The following is a 22,198-nucleotide window of genomic DNA, read 5'->3' as shown; positions in this document are numbered from 1 at the left end:
TTATTTCATTGTATCTGCAAGCTAAAAAGGACTGTACATTTTTAGGGAAAAAAATCAAAAGAATATTTTGTGGCATGTGAAAATAATATGCAATTTAAATTTCAGTGCCCATAAATAAAGTTTTATCTAAACATTGCCCACATTCATTGATTTGTTAAATCTTTTCGTATTCACACACTAACGCAGCAGAATTGAGCAGCTGCCAAAGAACCAGATGTGGACAAACTTCCCATCTGGTCCTTCACTAAAAAGTGTGCCGATCCTTGGTCTAAACAATGCAAGAGAACTAGCCAGGCTTCCCCTTCATTCTAGACACTAACACAAAACCCAGTGGAAATATTGCCCATACATATGAACACTAATACAATAAAAAAAACCTTCAAATGGAAAAACTAATGGATACAAAACTACTGTGATCCACAACTTGCCTCAAAATCTTCAATGCAAATTGCCCAAGTCACTAATTCCTTATCTTTCTAATGCAGTGATAAGTGGTCCTTTTTCGCTCTGTCTGAAATTTCTCTGCAAATTACATAGTTCTTAATTTGAATTCAATGCAATCAATTTTGTGAGAGTAGTTTTATGCATCTTACCAAATCTAGTTATCCAGTACACTGCACATTGATCACCTATTATGTGCCATAGCTTCTAAATGATGGCTTCTTGGTATCTAACTTAATCCCCACAGCTAGCTTACTGATATTATTTTCATAAATCTGAGGCTCAGTAACATTAGGTAACATATAAGTTGCTAGTGTACAACAGAACAGTCATCCTAATTTAGGACTGAAATCAAAGCTTTTATTTTGCTTTATGCACAATGGCTCTCCTGCACTGGGTTAAAAATTTCTAATATAGGCTCCAAAATTATGTACAGTACTCTTATGCTGGAAACTTCAAAGCAAATGTTAGATCATACTTCTCCAGGGAGTCAGAGGAAACATCCACTATAACAGGCTGAGACTGGGTTTCGCCTCCAGATAAAATAATCACCAGTACAAAGCCAATCAAAGTACTAAGAATGAAGCGTCATAAAATTCCATATTTTAAATTTAGTAGCTATTATTGACCTTCAGTTCCAAGGCATACATTTAAAATATGTTGATATTAAGGTCGATGGGGTTGTCATTTGACATTACTGGCCACTCAGAAGTGAAAATGAATCTCTATTGACAGCAATTATTTCTGAATCCTTAGAGGCTTGTATGAAATAAAAGTATTTAAAATTTTAAAAGGGGATGATTTCAGAACTTGAGGCAGAAACAGAAATGATTTCAAGCTTTCAAGACACTGCAGCCTTTTTGTAGATTAGGCAATATATTAATATTGCTTCACTAAAGATTAATAGTACGTTTGCCACATTATTAAGTTAACAGGTTTCTGTGTCTGTGATTCATGCCGATAATAACTTTATTCCTATTAACAATAATTCTCATTTGAAATCAGTAACAGAAGCTTCCCAGTTGTGCTAGGAGCCTTTCAGTCTTCAAGTTGTCCTGGAGTCAACACTTTAAAAAAAATACATCATTGCCCTCTGATGGGGAGATACGTGCTTAATAATTTTATTAAAGTAGGACAGACTAGCTAATATTCCTTCACTGTGGCTATCTGTACTCGACTAAAACAATTCTTGTTTATTAGCCTTAGGGTCAAATTAAAATTGGAAGTAAATTATATCAAGGACAAGTCTTATGTAGATTTTGTTTTTAAATGTTTAGTGAAGAGGTGGTCCTGTTCCATGCCTGGGCAGTTGAGACAGCCAAAGACTCATTTTGCAATTGGTGAACTTTGAATAGGTGTTCTGACCTTGTGACTTTGATTTTCCTTACACCCTCCAAAGTGTGCAATTGATTAGATGGAAGGAGTTAATGAAGGCTCAAAGTCAGAAGTTATGATCTGGTTTTTAAGCGGGGCTGCTCTCCCAGGAACACTAAGTGCAATTCTTGCACTGTAAGAAAAACAGTTTGGAGACCCTACTCCTCCCAGAAAAGACATGGTTGGCCAGAGGAGAGAGAAAACTCTCTGCCTCTCAGTAGCTTTGTGTGTCACCAGGAATTGAAGGTATTTACGCACAACCAGACAGGATAGCACATGCATGTAAACTCCACACTGTGGGTGGCTGAGACAGGAGGATCATAATTCTAGCATAATTTCAGCAATTTAATAACATAGCAAGACCCTATTTCAAAATAAAAAATTAAAAAGGGCTGGAGATATAGCTCAATGTGAAGGCCCTAGATTCCCTAGTATATACACCCTCAATAAAAGATATACTATGAACTAATGACATTAATGATGATGCGATGATTGTATCAAAAGTCCTGGATGAGACGCCTGTTTTACAAGGCACAATGTTTTGTACTGATGTCATCACCTACAACAAGGCGTGGCACCATGGAGAGGCTGTAAGTTAGCACTGGAGATTTAGTTAGCATTTAGATTTCTTCACAAACGGGGAAAACAATTCTAACAATACATTGAGGGTTGTAGTGAAGCAGAAGAGTTTTTGTTTTAATTTTCTTATCTATTTCTTGATTATACAGACATTTTTCATGGAGTGTCCTTTGTCATCCTCTCATACTGTACAGTTAGTTTAGATGAGAACACACACAGAGAAAGGTTTACTATTTTTTTTCTCATGTTCTTTGATTCACATTGAAAGCAAGGCCAATCTAGGGAGGCCAGGAAGACAACCTACAACAAGTACCGTGTATCTACTTTACTCCGCCCGTCAGGAAAAGCATTATTCCTATTTTACCACCAAACTAGATGTTATTTAAAAGATATATTCCAAGTCTCATTTTTTTTCTAACAGGGTAAAAATAGATATTCTTAATATATTTCTATTCTTTTTTGCTTTAATGTTCATGAAATCATTTTATGCATATGAAAGTGATTTGATTTCTTTGTGTCACCCTAAGCACAGAAGGCCACCAATACTCTTCATGGGAAAATTAAGATAAACTAAAAGACAAGCCTTCCCCATAGAGACACAGTAGTACAGCCTATAAACAAAACAGGGTCCTTCCTGTTTAAAGACCCTTTGTCAACTCATGACTGTGATGTTGAAGAACTGGGGGACACTCTGCCTCTGTCACAGAGTACAGACAACAAGGGACAGGGCGTCTAACAGAGTACACTTTCTTAAAAGTTAAGCCACTGTCTTTGTTTGGATGTCTGCCTCCTCCCTTGAATGCAGATTCCTTCTGGATATTATCTGCAAACCATGCATTCCAACCTCAATTTGGATGGATTTCTTCTGCCAATTGCAGTGATGAATGCCGTCAGCAACCTGCCATTATTAATTCTGGTTCCTTTCATGGAGTACTTCAGTGCCTGCCTGTTTTCCTGGAAGAAAGACGGACCATTTCTGTCAACATGTATTAGTAAGTACAACTTGTATTTCAAATGAATTGCCTGCAACTTTTTCTAAATAAATAAGAAGAAAGAACGAAAGAAAGAAAGAAAGAAAGAAAGAAAGAAAGAAAGAAAGAAAGAAAGAAAGAAAGAAAGAAAGAAAAAGAAAGAAAGAGACACTTGGCTAAGTAGGGTCAGACTTTTACACATTTAATAGAAGGTGAACTTATGAGTGATGACATCCAGCTTCCCAAATCTCTAGCCAGACAAGAGGATCTCATTTTCTAATGAGTCTTTTATGCCTTCTCAGAAGCCATATATAATATAAAGTGACAGTAAAATTTCCAACACCGCTAACTGGTCCATTCTTCAGTATAGCAATCCTTACTCCCAAATCAACTATTCAGGTTCATTAAAATGAACACAAGCCAGGTGTGGTGGCACACATCTTTAATTCCAGTAATCTGGGAGGCTGAGGCAGGAAGATTGCAAGTTCTAGTCCAACCTGAGCAGCATAGCACCTAAGTAAGAACTTGTCTCAAAATTCGAAAAAGCTGTATAGGAAGGGTAGAGTTGAAACGCAGTATGACTGCATAAGGTTTATGGGAAAAAATGAACACAGATGTGTTACTCAGGACAGGATCAATAAACCATCACATGAAATGTCTTCAAATGAAATGGGAGAGAAGGAAGCTAAGTACCTTCCGGTCACACTGCCCTCCACTTTGCTGTGTTCTCTGAGATGCTTGTCATGGAACAAGAGGACAGATACGGGTGCAGAAGAAACAGAATCAGGGACTTAGATTTTGGCTCCTGCTTTGCCGATTAACTGTTACTGGGTGACTTTGAGAAAAAGCACTTCATCTCTCCCGTCTGTAGTTTACTCCCCGCCACCCGGCTACACCCCACCCCTCTGGAGCACATAACTTAGATAAATCATGGATCTTTCTGTTGTATAATAATTTTGAAAGCACTTGGGTGGACATTAGTGTTCAAAACAGTCTTGACCCTGCTGAAATCACTATAGAAGTTAGTTGCTCTTATGAGTCATCATTTGCAGTGTACATATCTAATTGTTTATTGGGCATAAGGGGAAAGCAAAGCGAGTTTGAAATGTAGAAAAATCATACGATGCTAACTTAACATCTTACTTCCTCGGTGAGAGGTCATCCCATGGAACCAGTCAAGGTCAGGCATGCACAAGGACGTCTTCTGGTTGACTTGTTCTTATTCCCTTCTTTTAAAATACTGTCTGCACAGAGAGACTATGTAAGCCTCTCGTTACACATACTTCTTACTATTTCTTGGATTATAGAAGTTATATTTTAATGAATGCTTACCAATTGCATCAACGATTATTCCAGATCACACCACAAATGCGGTGTTTGTTTGTTGGTTTGTTTTGGATGGGGCGCTAGGACTCAAAGTACCTAAGTTCACTGTAGTTTATTTCATTATTTTCAACTATAGAGGCCTGTATTATATAACTTTTAAATTTTATTTCTTATCCAGTAAGTTTATCTATATTTGTTGCTATAGAGATTAGCAGAGAGGTTTTGAGGGTCTCTGAATTATTAAAAAGTGCTTTTTTTGCTTGACTGTGTAGAAATTTAAAAATCAGTATTTACTGCATGCCTGATATTGTCTTGGGGGCTATTAAGATAAAAAAGAAAAGCAAGATATGATATGTAAATACCTTCAGCAACTTCACTTTTGAAATAGAATGCAGGTGGGACAAAATGGGGATGTATTTATTTTGCCAACTGTGAAAAATCTTTGCAATTTTGAACAATACCATAAAATATCTCAGTCTGACTTTCCAAACGATGATGATTACTAAAAATTTAAAAATCTGGACTACTTTTGAAAAGTATACTATACACTATGACTACAAGAACTGGAATAGAAATCCTTCCTGAAGATCAGATGGCTTAATTTCACTATAATTTCAGCAACTTTCTTTTTGACAGTGTTCCTCTTCTCATATTTAAAATCACACTATTCTTAAAGAAAGATGTGATTTTTTTACCGGATAGAGTTAGGCAGAATTATCTCATATACTAGATACTTTGGTGTTACTGATGAACTAAATATTCGCCTTCAAAATTGGTAACAACACTTGTTGCACAGAAAAACATTCTATTTATTTTTTAAAGCTTTATTTCTTTATTTTTTATTTTTATTTATTTATTTTTTGTACTGGGGATCAAACTCACGACCTTGCACTTGCCAGGCAGACACTTATGCCACTGAGCTAAATTCCCAGCCCCAGAAAAACATTTTAAAATGAAAGATTCACTTCAAAAAGATTAAGCTATGTCCACTGAGTGCAAAACTCTGAATTAAGTTGTTTCTAAACTCTACTCCATTCATTCAATTATTTGCATACTTGTACATTTATTTGCATAATATTTTGCTATGGGATTATAAAAGTATGATAATATGCATCATTTAAGATAGATATTTGCTTAAGTTTTCCATAATCTTGTTATGATTATGAAAGAGTAACAAGTTTTATCAGGACATGAAAGTACAAACCTATGGTACTTTTTGATTCTAATTTACAAATTGAATACATCTAATATTAAAATTTCCTTTGAACTCAAGTGTCTGAAAATGTGGGTGAAATATATGTGTATAAATTATTGAAGAATATGTATTTATGACTTCTTAGTTTGAACCCAGAAACTTTCATATAAGTATTACATTATTTAATAAACCAAGGGTAAAAAAGGTAGTGTCATTTGAACTCAGTTGTTCTAATTTTAAGGCCACTATGATATCGCTACTCTTGTTAATATCATCATTGTTACTATCATCCTATCCACCAGCTGTACATAGCATGGCATGATGGAAGTTAAATTACCTGTGCTCATTTGAAACAGTTACTGCTATTTCCAATGAGCACCATGATGTAAACTCAAAGCTCTTTTTGCCAACACAATGAGAAGTCCCATCTCACTCTCTCTCACATCCTTCCATATTCGGACATCCTCATTCCAGAGACTGTCACATCTATGGGGAGGGAACGATCAAGACAGTGTCACTGGCTAGTGCTTGACATGTAAGATCATAACCCAAACCAGGCCTAACAAATGGGGAAATCTCATCTACTTGGTCAAACCAAAACTGTCATAAAAGAAAAATAAAACCTATTTTCTTTAAGTCATAAACAACACAGTGAAAAAGAATACAATGATTGAAGCTATGACATTCTTGAGTTCATTACCGAATGAAAGGCGTACATGCAAGCTATTTTAAAAAACAGACGCCCCATCTCACCCCTGCCAAATAAATACCTCTAAATATTTCAGAACTGTGAAAGGCAGACAATATACTATGAGTATTTTATCCAGATTATATTTCCCTAATGTTACACTTGTGTAGATTTACTCAATTAAAAGTCAACCTTAATTACTCAAAAACATATTATAAGTGATATTATGATTTATCCTCCATTATAATTGGTCATATTTCATTTTAGCCTTTTTCCCTTCAAAAATATTTACATCATAAGCATTTCTTTTCCTTAACAATAAATAAAATACTGCAGAATGCAGCATTTAGTAGAGCTGACACACACAACTATTAACCTGACTAAAATTAGCCTAATTAAGATTGTTATTAATTCTTACACAAAGAAGTGCACAACACAGTAGGTAGCAATTATCTTGGTTTTTAAATATCATTTAAACTGAAATGTAGTTGACATATATTCAAATGTCTGTATGACTTTCTTCTTTAAAGTAACCTGAAAATGCAAATTACAGTTAAAGGTCTTTTCTGATACATATTAGCCAAAGTTTCTTTATGCATAACTAGTATGTTCTACTGGTTCTAATACTTGACTATCAGATAAAGTTCCACTTTGGGTTGGAACCAAAGTGACTGCTATACTAAAAACTGACTCAAAGGGAATTTCATTCAAAATAGGGTTATCTTGTGCAAAATTATTTTTCTATAAAATTTCAAACTTACAAATTTCACCAAGAAACATTATATATTGTATATACCCAGCGCACAATACTTAATAGAAGGCACTTGAAAATATCTAATATGAAACAGTTTTTCATTTCAGTTTTCATTTAATTAAACCACATTAGGCTTTCAGGTCTTAACATTAACATCACATTGGAATTAAATTTGAGACAAAGTAAATAATCTAGAATATCATCTGCATAATACTTGATCCTAAATAGAAATACAAGAGTGTATCTGATTTCTATGTAAATGAGTTACCTTTCCATATTCAGAAATTAAAACACAAATGTTCCAGTCATCTAAAGAAAAACAAAGAAGTAAATCAGATCAAACACAGAAATACACGACTAATAGAAAAATGAAATTAAAATATATTCTTTTTCAATTAATTAATGCATTCTTTTTTAATTAATTGGTATAGTTGATATAGATGATGATCACATTAATCATAGGGGATTTGTACTTGCACATGATATATCTTGATTTTGCTTTTTTTTCCATTCCTCTCCCCTCCTTTCAACTCCCCTCCCCTCCTTATTTACAAAACCTTTGTTCCCATTTTTTTCTCTTTCTTTTTCTTTTTTTTTAATTTTTAATTTTTATTTTTTTTTATCGGTACCGGGCATCAAACTCACAACCATGCACTTGCAAGGCAGTTGCTTATGCCGCTAAGCTAAATCCCCGGCCCCTTCTCTTTCTTTTTCTTTTCCCTTCCATCTTTCCCCTTCCCTAACACCCTTCTCATTTAAACATTTTCTTCTGATTTCACAATATCTATCATATATTGTGCCCCTTTACACTTTCAGTTTCTCATATCGAAGAAATCATGTAATATTCGAACATATGTGCCTGACTTACTTCACTTAAGAGTATGGTCTCAGGATTCATCCATTTACCTCAAAATGTCTCAAATTCATTCCACTTTGTGATGAATAATCCATTGTATATTTTAAAAACACACTTTCTTTATCCACTTATCAGTTGATAGGCATTGGGCTGTTTCCAAGATTTAGCTATTACAAACTGCCACTATAAATTTGGGTGTTCATATCACCCTGTGGTGTGATGCTTTTAATTCTTCCAAGAAGATACTAAGAAGGGAAATTGCTGCATCAAATGGAACTTCTAGTCTTAGTTTTTTGAGGAGTCTCCACACAGATCTCCACAGTGGTTGTACCAGTCTACACACCCACCAGCAGTGCAGAAGACTTTCTTTCTTCCCATAACTCCACTAGCCTTTGTTATTGGCTGATTTCCTGATGACAGTCATTCTTTCTGGAGTGAGATGGGATCTTAGTATTGCTTTCATTTGAATCCTTCAGATGACCAATGATGTTGAACATTTCTTCATATATTTATTTGTCATTTATACTTCTTCATCTGGGAAGTGTCTATTCATTTCAGATGCCCAATTTTAGATTGGGTCTTTAAATTAGGGGAAGTCTGATTTTTTTAGTTCTTTATACATGTAAGATGTTAGTCTGAGAAATAGTTGGAAAAAAAGTTTTTCCCACTCTGTGAGCTACCTCTTTAATTTCTTGATGATTTCTTTTGCTATGCAAATGCTTTTTAAAAGATGAGATTCCAGTTGTTGATGCTTTATGATGGTTCCTATGTGATCAGAGTTTTGTTCTTAAAGTTTTTGCCTATACCTATGTCTTTAAGAGTTCTGCTATTCTCTCTTCCAGTAGATTTAGTGTTTCCACTTTAATATTTAGATTTTTGAACTATTTCAATTATAGTTTAGTGTATGTTGAGACACATGGGTCTAGTTTAAATCTTTGGCGTGTGGAAAACCAGTTTTTCCAGCATCATTTATTAAAATCTTTCCTCGGTGCACATATTTTGCCCTTTTGTCAGAGATCAGGCAACTGAGTGTGTACAGAGTTGTTTCTGCATCTTCTAAACTGTTCCATTGATCTTTAGTCTGCTTGGTTGCCTCTACCATGCTGTTTTTATCACAGTAGCTTTATAGTATAATTTTAAGTCAGGGATTGTGATGCCCCTGGCCTTGCCTTTGTTGCCCAGATTGTTTTTGTTATTCTAGGTCTCTTCTGACTGCAAATGAATTTTAGGTTTATTTTCTCTAGTTCTATAAAGACGCTATTGGTTTTTTGATCAGATTTGCATTAAATCTGTATGACAATTTTGGGAGTATGGCCATTTTAACTATGCTGTTTCCTCCTACCCAACAACAGGGGATATCTTTCCATTCTCTAATATTCTCTTTGACTTCCTTTTTTAGGGTACAGTAGTTTTCAACTTAAAGGTCTTTTGCTACTTTTGTTAAATTGATTCCTAAGTATTTCTCTTTTTTTTTCTTCTTTTAATGATATTGTAAAAGATGTCTTTGACCACTTAGTTTGATGTTGGCTGTTGGTTTGTCATAGAATGAGATAAAGACCGCCTATTTCAATTTTCTGGAGGATTTTTGTCATGAATAGATTTGGACTTTGCCAAAAGCTTTTTCTGTATCTATTGAGATGATCATATGATTTTTGTCTTTGGCTCTGTTGATATGCCTTATTACATTTACTCTTTTGGGTGTGCTAAACCATCCCTACATCCCTGGGATGAATCCAACTTGATCATGGTTTATAATCTTCTTAATGATTTGCTGCATTCTGTTTACCAGTGTTTTTTGCGAATTTTTGTTTCTATATTCATCAGGGAGATTGGCCTGTAGTTCTCTTTTTCAGTTGGACCAATTTCTGATTTTCATGTCAGGGTAATTCTCATTCCAGGAATGAGTTATTCCTTCCCTCTCAATTTCATTAGAGAGTTTGGGGAGTAGTAGCATTAGATCTTCTCTAAATCTCTTGTGAAATTCAGCAGTGAATCCATCAGGACATAAGCTTTTCCTCATTGGTCAGTTTCTAACTATGTCTTCAATTTCACTGACTCATTTAGAATTTGTATAACGTCTTAATTCAACTTTGGTAACTCATACGTGTCTAGGATTCTGCACTTGTCTTCTATACCATCCATCTTATTCAAGTGCAGTTCCTCAAAGCACATATTAATGATGTTCCAGATTTCTGTAGGATCTGTTGTGATTTCACACTTTTCATTCTAAACTGCATGGATTTGATTCTTTTCTTTCCTTTTTTATAATAAGTGAGAAATATCTTCTCTAAATACAGCAAATATAAATAAGACAATAAAATCATAGCTGCCACTATATAGTTGGTACATGGACACAAATGTGCTTTCATGTGGTTTTCTGGAATAGGAAATTTTCCAAAATCAAGGATCCCAGAGGAATTTCTCAAGGACTCAAAAGAATTTCATACTTCTGATTATGAGCTTACACATTACAGACTCATACATCAGGCAGCCCATAGAAACATGATAGTTTTTCAGTGAACAAATTTAGCCAATATTTAAATAATCTTAATATATCCATTTTTAATATTATATATTGTTGCAAGAGAAAATTGCAAATACAACCTTAATATCTGAAAGAATTCTGACTTCTTTTTGTCACATCATGTACTAATATAGAAAATTATTACATAGTAAGTTAATGAAATAAACTATAGAAGCTTCAAGACTCAGAAATTTGAAAATGAAATACATATTGTTAATCTGAATATATGGTAAAATATGTATTATAATATTAATATATTATCTGAAATCCATATTATTTATCTGAATATAATATCTCATTTAAAACCATGCTGTTTTATTTTCAAAATGAATATCTGAAAGAAGTTTAAAATGTAGGTATTCTTTAAACTGTTCTCTGTTTGGGTATGTTATTATTTTATATATATTAAGACTTTAAAAACGAGTAGATTAAATTTAAGTTGGAGTCAAATTCCCTTTGAATTTTTTAAAAAGTCATTTTTCATTGGCAATAGAGTACAAAAGAAAACAAAAAACAAACATAAATCCTTCAGAGATAGCTAAATGTGTGCTATAGTTTTGTTTTGTCCCCTCCAAAATTCAGTTTGAACCTTAATCCTAGTGGAATATTTTTGGGAAGCATAGCCTTTGGGAGGCTGGCTTCTGAAAGGGATTGGATGATTTCATTGTCTTGATGGAGAGAGTTCGTTGCTTTCAACCTCCATCCTCCCCTATGCACAGACACAATTTTCCTCCCATTTGGAGGATGCAGTGTCCAAACAACCCTCTTGGAAGCAGAAAAAGTTTCACCAAACAACAGAACTTTCCATAGCCTCGACTTGAAATTCCCAATATGCAAAAGTGTAAGAAAATAAACTTTTATCTCTTTTTATATAAATCAGTTATGGGTATTTTGTTTTTATCAGCACAAAATGACAAAAACTAATGAGTGACATGTATGTACTTCACTTGAAATTATCTGGCCTATCTTTCATTGGACTTCAGTAGATTAAGTCTGATACTCTACATTAGCAGGGGGTAATCTAGGTCTGCAGTCTAAATACAGGTTCTAAGTCAGTTGTTTGGTTAACAACGGATAGCCTGAGAGTTTGCATGTCTAACAAGCTCTCAGGAGATAGCACAGTACTGGAGAGCCATACATTTTTTTTCTTTAAAGGGGAAAAAAAAAACAATATAAGGGTACAAGTAATACAGAATTTCAAAAAGAAAAAACAGTAAAAAATCACTAGTTAATAGATTACATATTGTCATCTTAGAAATAGTTGTTCAAGTTACAGGATTAAAGCATACAAAGTGGACATTCAAACAGTGAGACTGCAAACAGTTGTGTTCAATGATACAACAAAGACAGTAATATGGTCATCTAGAACCTGTAGCATTGAATAAAAATTTTTGTTTATACTATCGCATATAATAACACACTTGCAGTTGTATTGTTTAGAGAACTTTTTTCCTCTGTTTTTTACAACAACATTTACACATTTTGGGTTTTATTACTTCCATAGTTCTTACTACTTTTTTTTTGGAAGAGACTAAAACCAAATATGACAAAATAAAGCAGTCAGTCAAAACCAAGGATAGACGTAGCACATGATGTAAAAACAGAGTACAAGGTTATCAACAATGGTTACCATAATGCCTTTTGCTATCTTAAAAAGAATTGCCTATATCATTAGGTATAATAAAATTGAACAAAACAGTACAGAACAAGACCAATAAAACCTAAACATTGGAAACATTACAGGACTTCAAATGAAGATAATAGTCAAACCAGAATGGGCGTCAGAGGGAATCTTATTGCCTTCAAAGTACTTGCCTATACCCTCAAACTTTATACCATCAAACAGAACGGAACAGAGTCTAATCAGTCAAAACAAGATGGTGGGAGCAAGACGGGGCTTCAAATCAAGTTAATAGGAAATCAAAACTCACTATAAAATATTCTGCTCATTTTTTAATTTTTTCCCTTAATTAAAAAATAATAATAAAATAAATAATTTTTTTAAAAAGGGGGGATTGAGATAAAAGAAGACATAACAACATAAAATACAGGTCAAAGCATAAAAATTTCAGCAACATAGTGCTTCACTACAAGATAACCCGACTTAATAGTAGTTACCACAGTGTCTCTTTCCTTGCAATATTTGAATATAGCTTCATATACTACAGCTCCAAACATATCAAGACAGTGTGAAACCATTCAAGAGGATGAAAATATTACAGGGTATTTAGAACCAGCTAATGGAAAACAAACAATGGTTTCTATATTATCTCTTTGCCTATAAAAATTTTTGTTTATACTATCACATATAATAAAATCCAGTAAGATACAACATGATAGAACAATGGAGACAGAAGAACAACAGTTTGGTGGAACTTCAAAACAAGATGATATTAAATCAGCACTAGCTATTATGATGTGTTGTTTTCTTCAAAATAGCTGTTCATATCATCACAGGCAATAATATCAAAGCCCAGAAAAAAGCCATTCCTATTAATGAGTGAAAACGTTATAAGACTTCAACGCCACATAATGGGGGATCATGATTACCACATGCTTTTTTATATTTGAATCATTTCTTACAATAGGGAAACGGTTCAGTACTCATACATGTGAGTTTGATTTATTTCACTTATGAGTATGGTCTCAAGCTGAGCCCATTTATTTATAAATATTTCAATGTGATCCTTCTTTATAGCTGAATAGTACTCCATTGTACAAAAATACCACAACTTTTTTATCCATTCCTCAGTTGATGGACACTTGGGTTTTTTCCAAGACCTGGGGATTACAAATTGTGCTGCTATAAGCATGGGTGCACATATATCACTGTGGTATGATGCTTTCAGTTCTTCTGGGTATATGCCTAGAAGTGGGATAGCTGAAACAAATGAGACTTCCAATCCCAGCTTTTTGAGAAATCTCCAGACTGATCTCCATGATGCTTGCACCAGTCTACACTCCCACCAACAGTGCAGAAGAGTTCCTTTTTCCCCACAGCCTCTCCAGCATTTGTTGTTGAAGGTTTTCTTGATCCTGGCCATTCTTTCAGGAGTGAGATGGAATCTCAGTGTGGTTTTAATTTGCATTTCTCTAATGACTAATGATGATGAACATTTTTTCATGTATTTATTTGCCATTTGTATTTCTTCATCTGAGAAGTGTGTATTCATCTCAGATGCCCATTTTTGGATTGGGTCTTTGAATTTTGGGGGTCTGATTTTTTTTTAATTCTTTATAGGTTTCAGTCAGAAGTCCTTTGTCTGAGGGAGAGTTCACTAAGATCTTTTCCCAGTTTGTGGGTTTTCTTTTCACTATGCTGTAGATTTCTTTTGACATGCAGAAACTTTTTAATAAGAGGTGGTCCCAGTTACTGATTCTGGGAAGTATTTCCCATGTGGTTTGAGTCCTATTCATGAATTCTCTACCTACCCCTATGTTTTCAAGGTTTCTACCCAATTTGTCCTCCAATAGATTTAGTGTTTCTGTTTTAATATTCAGATCTTTGATCCAGTTAGATTTTAATTTAGTATGTGGTAATAGGCATGGGTCTAGTTTTAGTTTTCGGCATATGGAGAGCCAGTTTTTGCAACACCATTTATTAAAAAGGCTGTCGTTATTCCAGTGAACCTGTTTGGCTCCTTCATCAAAGATAAGGTGGTTGAGTGTGTTTGTAGTTGTGGTTGTATCTTCTAATTTATTCCGTTGATCTTTGGCTCTGTTTTGATTCCAGTACCATGTTGACTTTACTACGATTGCTTTGTAGTATAACTTCAAGTCAGAGACTGTGATGCCTCCAGCCTTGCCTTTGCTGCTTAGAACTGTCTTTGTTGTCCAGGTCTCTTCTCACTCCAGATGAATTTTAGGATTGATTTCTCTAGATCTATGAGGTATGTTGATGGTATTTTTATTGGGACTGCGTTGAATTTGTATAACAGTTTTGGGAGAATGGCCATTTTCACAATATTTATTCTTTCCTATCCATGAGCAAGGGATGTCTTTCCATTTTCTGAGATCATCTTCAATTTCTTTTTTCAGTGTATTATAATTTTCCCTGTATAGGTCTTTCACTTCTTTCATAACAGTAATTCCTAAATATTTCATTTTTTTGGTTGCTAGTGTGAAGGGTGTAGCTTCTCTTATTTCTCTCTTTGTGATTTTGTTGTTAGTGTATAGGAATGCTATTGCTTTTCAAGTATTGATTTTGTATACAACTACATTACTGAATTTATTTATTATATCTAAGAGTCTTTCAACCGAGTTTAGGGGGTCTTTTATGTAGAGTATCATGTCATCTGCAAACAAAGATACTTTAACTTCTTCTTTTCCTGTCTTTACCCCTTTTATTTCTCTCTCTTGTCTAATTGCTTTGGCTAGTATTTCCAGTACTGTATTAAATAGGAGCGGTGATAAGGGACATCCTTGTCTTGTGTCTGATTTTAAAGTAAAGGCCTTCAATTTTTGGCCATTTAGTATGATACTGGCTGTTGGCTTGTCGTAGATGGCCTTTATTGTATTGAGGTAAAGACCATCTATTCCAATTTTCTGTAAAGTTCTGATCATGAATGAATGTTGGACCTTATCAAAAGCTTTTTCTGCATCTATGGAAATGATCATGTGATTCTTACTTTTGGCTGTATTGATATGGTAGATTACATTTATTGATTTACTTATGTTGAAACATCCCTCATGCCTGGGATTAATCCCACTTGGTCTTGGTGTATAATCTTCTTGATAATTTGCTGTATCCTATTTTCAAATATTTTATTGAGGATTTTTACATCTGTGTTCATTAGGGAGATTGGTCTATAGTTCTCTTTTTTAGTTGGGTCTTTCTCAGGTTTTGGTACTAGAGTAATATTTGCTTCCAGGAATGACTTAGGAAGAATTGCTTCCCTTTCAATTTCATTGAAGAGTTTGAAGTATGTTGGCAGTAGGTCTTCTTTGTATTTCTTGTAGAATTCTTCAGTGAATCTGTCTGGGCCTGGGCTCTTCTTTGTAGGTAAGGACTTAATTACATTTTCAATTTCATTAATAGAGATTGGGTTATTCAGCAGTTTTACATCCTCTTGACCTAACTTTGGTACTTCATATGTTTCTAGGAATCTGTCTATTTTTTCTGTGTTATCAAACCTTTGAGAGTAGAGGTTTTCAAAATAGGTGTTGATGATCTTCTGTATTTCTATAGAGTCTGTAGTGATTTCACCTTTTTCATTTCTTATTGCATGAATTTGAGCTTTTTCTTCCATTTTTTTAATAAGGTTGGCTAGGGGATTATCAATTTTATTTATTCTTTCAAAGAACCAACTCTATGATTCATTGATTCTTTGGATTGTTTTCTTAGTCTCTATTGCATTGATTTCTGCTCTGATTTTTATAATTTCCTCCCTTCTTTTAGCTTTGGGCTTGACTTGCTCTTCTTTTTCTAGATGTTTGAGGTGTAGCATCAGGTTGTTTATTTGTATTCATTCTGTTTTCCTGATGTGGGAACTCAGTGCACTAAATTTTACTCTGAGGATGGCTTCCATTTCATCACACAGATTCCAGTAAGTTGTATTTGTATTTTCATGTTCTTGTAGGTATTGTTTAATTTCTTCTTTAATTTCCCCTGTGACCCACTGATTACTCAAGAGTGTGTTATTCAGTTTTCATGTGCTTGTGGGGTTTTTGCAATATCTTTTATCATTAATTTCTAATTTCAAAGCACTATGATCCAATAACATGCAAGGGATAATTTTAACACTTTTGCATTTATTTAAATATGGTCTATTTTAGAGAATGACCCATGTACTCCTGAGAAGAATGTGTATTCTGATGTTGTTGGATGGAACACTCCATCAAGTCCCTCTATCCCTTTGTTCACATGTGTAATTCAATTCTGTTATTTCTTTGCTGATTTTCTGCCTGGTTGATCTGTCTTTTAGTGTCAATGGTGTGTTAAGGTTTCCTGTTACAATTGCGTTACTGATAATTTGATTTTTCATGTCTGTTAATATTTGTTTTATATAACTGGGTACTCTGGAATTTTGTACATATATATTTAAGATAGTTATCTCTTCCTCTTGGAGTTTTTCCCTAACCAGTATGTAGTCTTTGTCTCTTCCTATCACTATTAGTTTAAAGTTCACATTGTCTGCAAACAGAATGGCTACTCCTGCTTTTTTGGGGGGCTCCTGTTGCATGAAGTATTGTTTTCCATCCTTTGACTTTCAATCTGTGAGTATCCTTTTGGGTTAGATGAGTTTCTTGTAGACAGTATATGGTTGGATTTTGTTTCTTGATCCATTTTGCCTGTCTGTTTCTTTTAATTGGTGCATTGAGACTATTTACATTAATGGTTATAACTGTTATATGTTGGTTTATTGTTGACATGTTATCTTTCTGCTGTTGCATCTTTATCTTTCTATTCTGTTTACTTATCTGCTTTGCTTAGTGGTTTTTTCCTAAGTGTATCTAAACTGTCTTCAATATTTTTTGCAGGGTTGGCTTGGTGATCATGAAGTTCTTCAGGTGTTCTTTGTCTGGAAGTATCGTATTTCACCATCAATTTTGAAGGACAGTTTTTCAGGGTACATCAGTCTAGGCTGGAAAACATTTTCCTTTAGGATCTGGAATACTTCACTCCATGCTCTTCTTGACTTTATTGTTTGTGCTTTGAAGTCTGCTGTAATTCTGCTAGGTTTTCCTTTATAAGTGATCTGTCTTTTCTCTCTGATAGCTTTTAATATTCTATTCTTATGTTAATGTTCTATTCTTATATTCTTTTAATATTCTATTCTTATGTTGGATTTCTAGGATGTTGATTATTATATGTCTGGGTGTAATTTTATTTTGGTTATGACTGTTTAGAGTTCTATATGCTTCACTGATCCTGATGTCGTTTTCCGATCTCATGTTTGGGAAATTTTCAGCAATTACTTCTCTAAATATCCTCTTGATGTCCTTTATTAATGCCCTTCTTTTCATTAATCCCTATCAATCTTATAGTTTTTTGTGCCATCTTGCAGTTGTTGGATTGTTATTTCCTGATTCTTTGTTATTTTTAAAAGATAACAAAGATTTCTGTTCACTAGCTGCAATCTTGTCTGCAAATTGTATCTTCACTTTCATTGTGGTGGTTTTCACAGCTTTCAGTGGAGTTTTTTATTTCCTGTATATCTCTGTGCATCTGCTTTATATATTCTGTTTGTTTCTTATATTGCTCATCTAGGGATTCTTTTTGTTTAGTTCCTCCAGTTTTTTAACTGTGTTTTCTTTAGATATATTCAGCATCTCTTTCATTTCTTTTTCATTTCTTCTTTTACCTGGGAGATTATTCCTAGTTTGAATTCCTTTAAAGCTTCCCGGAGTTGCTTGTTTATTTCAGTTGCTATTATGTCTGATATTTGAGGTGTAGGGCATATATTTTCTTTTTTTTTTTTTTATTTAAGGAGAAAAGAAAAAAAAAGCAGGGAAAGGGTACAAGTTATACAGATTTACAGAAAAAAAATGAACAGTAGGAAATCACTAGTTAATGGATTACATATTGTCATCTTAGAAATAATTGTTCAAGTCACAAAATTAAAGCTTGTAAAGTGGACATTCCATCAATGATACTGCAAACAGTTCTGTTCATTGATCCAATAAAACTCTGTGATATCATTTTCTATCTTATACACTTAAATATACATGCAGTTATATAGTTTAGAGTACTTTCTTTTCCTCTCTTTTGTACCATGACTATTACACATTTTGGGTTTCATTGCTCCCACGGTTCTTACTACTTTTTTGGAAGAGAGTAAAACCAAATGTGACATAACAGAACAGAATCGGTCAAGTCAAAAGGGTGGACATAATAGATAATGTAAAAACATAATACAGGTGATCAACAATGGTTACCATAATGTCTCCCGCTATCTCTAATAGAATTGCCTATATCATTAGTTATAATACAATTGAACAAAACAGTAAAGAATAAAACCGACAAAACCAAAACATTGGAGACATTGTAGGTCTTCAAAAGTAGCTAAAAGTGAACAAGAATGGGCGTCATAATGAATCTCATTATCTTCACAGCTGATGCCTAAACTTTCGAACCTGATACTATCCAGCAAAACAGAATAGGGGAACATCAGTTAAAAACCAGATGGTGAGAGTAATACAGGGCTTTAAATCAAGGTAATGAAAAGTCAAAATGGGTTACTATTATATATCCTGCTATTTTTTTCCTTTAATTAAAAGGATAAAGATAAAAAAGTAAATAATGGAGTGGAGATTGAGATAAAAGAGGGCATAACAACGAAACAGCGCAGATCAAAACATAACCATTTAAGCAGAATAGTGTTTCACCACCAGATAATCCTAACCTAAAAGTAGTTACCATATTGTTTCTTTCTTTGAAATCCTTGAGTACAACTTCGTATACTGTAGCATTAAGTATATCAAAACAATGTAAAACCATTCAAGAGAATGACAGCATTACAGAGTATTTAGAATCGACTAACAGAAAATGAACAATGGTTTCTGTATAATCTCCTTGTCTTTAAAAGGTTTTTGCTTATACTATCGTACATAATAAAATCCAATAAGATACAGCCTATTTAGACCATTGGAGACAGAAGGACAAAAGCTAGATGAGACTTCAAAACAAGATGATACTAAATCAGTATTACCTATTAAGATGTCATTTTCTCCAAAATAGCTGTTCCTATCATCCAATCTTCTCTGCCTCATTTCTGTTAAGCTCTTTTTCTGTCAGTAGCTGTCAGTTTGTCTTCTTCATTTTGTTCTCTGCTCCATTTGTTGTGGCCTCCCCGCCACTATTTCTGGGTTCTTTGTATTTTTCTTTTTTTAGAATATCCTGCAATACTCTCTTTAGAGTTGAATTGGTGGTTGCAAATTCCCCCAGTTCCTCTTTATCCTGGAAGCACCTTGTTTTTCCATCAATTTCCAGGGACAGTTGTGCAGGATATCTCAATCTTGGCTGGAGATTATTATCTTTCAATGCTTGAATTATTTCCCCCCACGCTCTTCGTGATTTGATGGTTTGTGCAGAGAAATCTGCTGTAATTCTGATGGGTGTTCCCTTGTAAGTGGTCTGTTTCTTGTCTCTTACAGCTTTTAATATTCTGTTCTTGTATTGAATTTCTGGAATTTTTATTATTATATGCCTGGGTGTTGCTCTGTTTGGGTTGTAGGTAGCTGGGGTCCTGTATGCCTCATACATCTGAGTATCTTTACCTTTTGCTAAATTAGGAAAATTCTCCTGGATTATTTCTGTGAGTAGCTTTTGTAGTTCACTTGTTTGCATCCCTACTTCTTCTTTTATGTTCTTAATCCTTAAGTTATGGATCCTCTTATCATCTTCTTGTCTTTGTATTATTGCTGTTTGTTTCTTTGTTATTTTTAAGAAGTTTTTCATTTCATTCTCCCATATTACAAGTCTGCCCTCCAGTTCAGATAGTCTGTCCTTAGTTTCTTTCAAGCTGTTATGCCAGTCTTCGATAGACTTCTTAGTATCTTGGTAGTCCCTTTGAACCTGCTTCACGTATTCTATGCTTTCTCTGTTTTCTCCATCAAACAATTCTCCCCTTTTTTTCTGTTCTTCCATTCCATCACCTGTTTTTTCTTGGGTGGTGCTTAGCATTTCTCTAACTATTCTGCATACTTCTAGCTTCAGGTCGTTGATAACTTCATTCCTGAATTGGTCTATGAGGCTCTCTATATGGTGCCTTATGTGTATTGGTGCGGTGTCTGCTATTGCCTGTTTCTCAGAATTGGGGGCCGAGGAGACTTTCTTGTTGCTGCCTCTTCCCATGCTGCCTCTTCTTCTCTGTTCCTTATATATGCAAGCTTATATAAGAGGCCCAGCTTCTCTCCCAGTCAGCCACAGCCTGATCGAATTGCGCCAGTTAGGTGTTCCCGCTCACCGCTGCGCACCAGGGAGTTACGGACCAGGCAGCCTACGCGTCTCCCCTCCTGGCCACCGTCAGGCTCTGGGATCTGGGTTGGGACAGTCTACCAGGTCCGCCGGCAGCGTCACGCAGGCCAGGCACTTTTCACCAATCCCGCCCGAGAGGGGGATGTGTGGCTGGAGTCGCCACCGCGCCCTGCTCCCGCAGGACTGCTCGGGCCCAGAAAGTCCTCTGCTGGAGTCAAACTGTGGTAGAGTGTCAGTTTCTCTCACTCACCTCACCACAAATCAGTGCACGCCTCCCTGCCGTTCGCAGATTGCCGTTCTCAGAGCTTCTGCACGTCTCTCCCCTTGCCGAGCCGCTGTAGAGGCAGCCAGCCGCTGCGCGGCGGGAAACCCAAATCGCGGCTTACAATGGCGCGGTTCCAGCCTCCACACCGAGTCTTTTCTGTTCCTGTTTTAGCACCAGGACTGCATTCCAAGTTGGCTTCTCTCAGCCCAGTTCGTTCCTGAGTCAGCAGAGCATATCTCCACCTGCTTATGTCTCCTTAGTCCGCACCATTCCTGGCTTCTGAGCCGAGTCTTTCAGAGAGCCGCCGGTAGTTGCTGTTATCTGTCCGCCATGTTCTCCCGGAAGATATTTTCTTCTATATGCATAGCTCCTAAGGTTTTTTTGGATGGGCTGAAAGTTTGAGATTGTAATTTTTTCTTTAGTTTTGTCATTTTCCTATATTTCTGTGTTTCAAGTGTTTCGAACATTATTCTAAGGCTTCCTCAGGGTCTGCTGGAAATCCTCTCCCGTGCCCTCAGCTCCTGGGACTCTGGCACCCAGTTCCCTGAATTGATAGAGGGTCACTGGGGTGAAGCAGGCCAGCTCAAGCCCAGCCTCTGGAACCCACGATGCCCACCTGCTTGCTTAGCACTCCACAGTCTGCCAAGCACAGCCAGGAGAGGGGAGGCTGATGCCTGCTCCTGGGACCTCCCCAGGGGAAAGTGCGTGGGGGCACTTAACACAGGCTGACGGGCCTCTGGAACCAGTGGCACTTGCCTGCAGGCTTAGAACTCCACAGTCCTCCAATAACAGCCATAAACATTTTGAGGGCAAAAAGAAAAAGTCCAGAAAGATTTCTCTACATGGTTCATACATGTGTACAGGCTACAGTAGCCCAACTAAAAGGCCAGGCTAAAATTCAGAAGCAAGAAGTAAAAACTAATGAGTGCCTAAACCAAATATCAAGCATCCCAGTTGATAGACAAAATCTGGTTCACCATCTATTTTTTATGAACTATAAGATAAGAATACTTTTCACAGGTAAGCATTTGCAATTCATCTGATGATAGAGAACATTAATTCTGAAACCCAATTGTAATAAAATTGTATCATCTCACACAGATATTATTTGAGTTTAATTCATCAAAATGTTATTTTTCTTTTATTACATAAGGGTTGGCATATTTTCAATTTTTCTTTTAGCTCACCAATGCTAAAGATTTATTTTTGGCCTTTTATAGAAAACAAAAACTGTACACCATAGTCTAAAATATTACTAAAAATGTTATAAACTCTCCTGGATAGAATATAAACCTGATACATAGCA

General features: G+C 35.3%; 1 protein-coding gene across 1 annotated transcript in view; it reads left to right on the top strand.

Moving 5' to 3' along the window:
* The window catches only part of Slc15a5 (solute carrier family 15 member 5), an 87,179-nt gene that overhangs the window by 29,896 nt on the left and 35,085 nt on the right, over window positions 1-22,198 (top strand). The window contains exon 5 of the mRNA XM_063237580.1: window positions 3,200-3,386. Coding sequence (XP_063093650.1) covers window positions 3,200-3,386 — 187 coding nt within the window. The remainder of the gene's footprint in view (window positions 1-3,199; window positions 3,387-22,198) is intronic.

The sequence above is a fragment of the Cavia porcellus genome, unplaced genomic scaffold (assembly GCF_034190915.1).
Source record: "Cavia porcellus strain 051 isolate PalLab524CR breed Dunkin Hartley unplaced genomic scaffold, mCavPor4.1 scaffold_27, whole genome shotgun sequence".
In the NCBI taxonomy this organism is placed as follows: Eukaryota; Metazoa; Chordata; class Mammalia; order Rodentia; family Caviidae; genus Cavia; species Cavia porcellus.
This window is presented reverse-complemented; position numbering and strand designations above follow the sequence as displayed.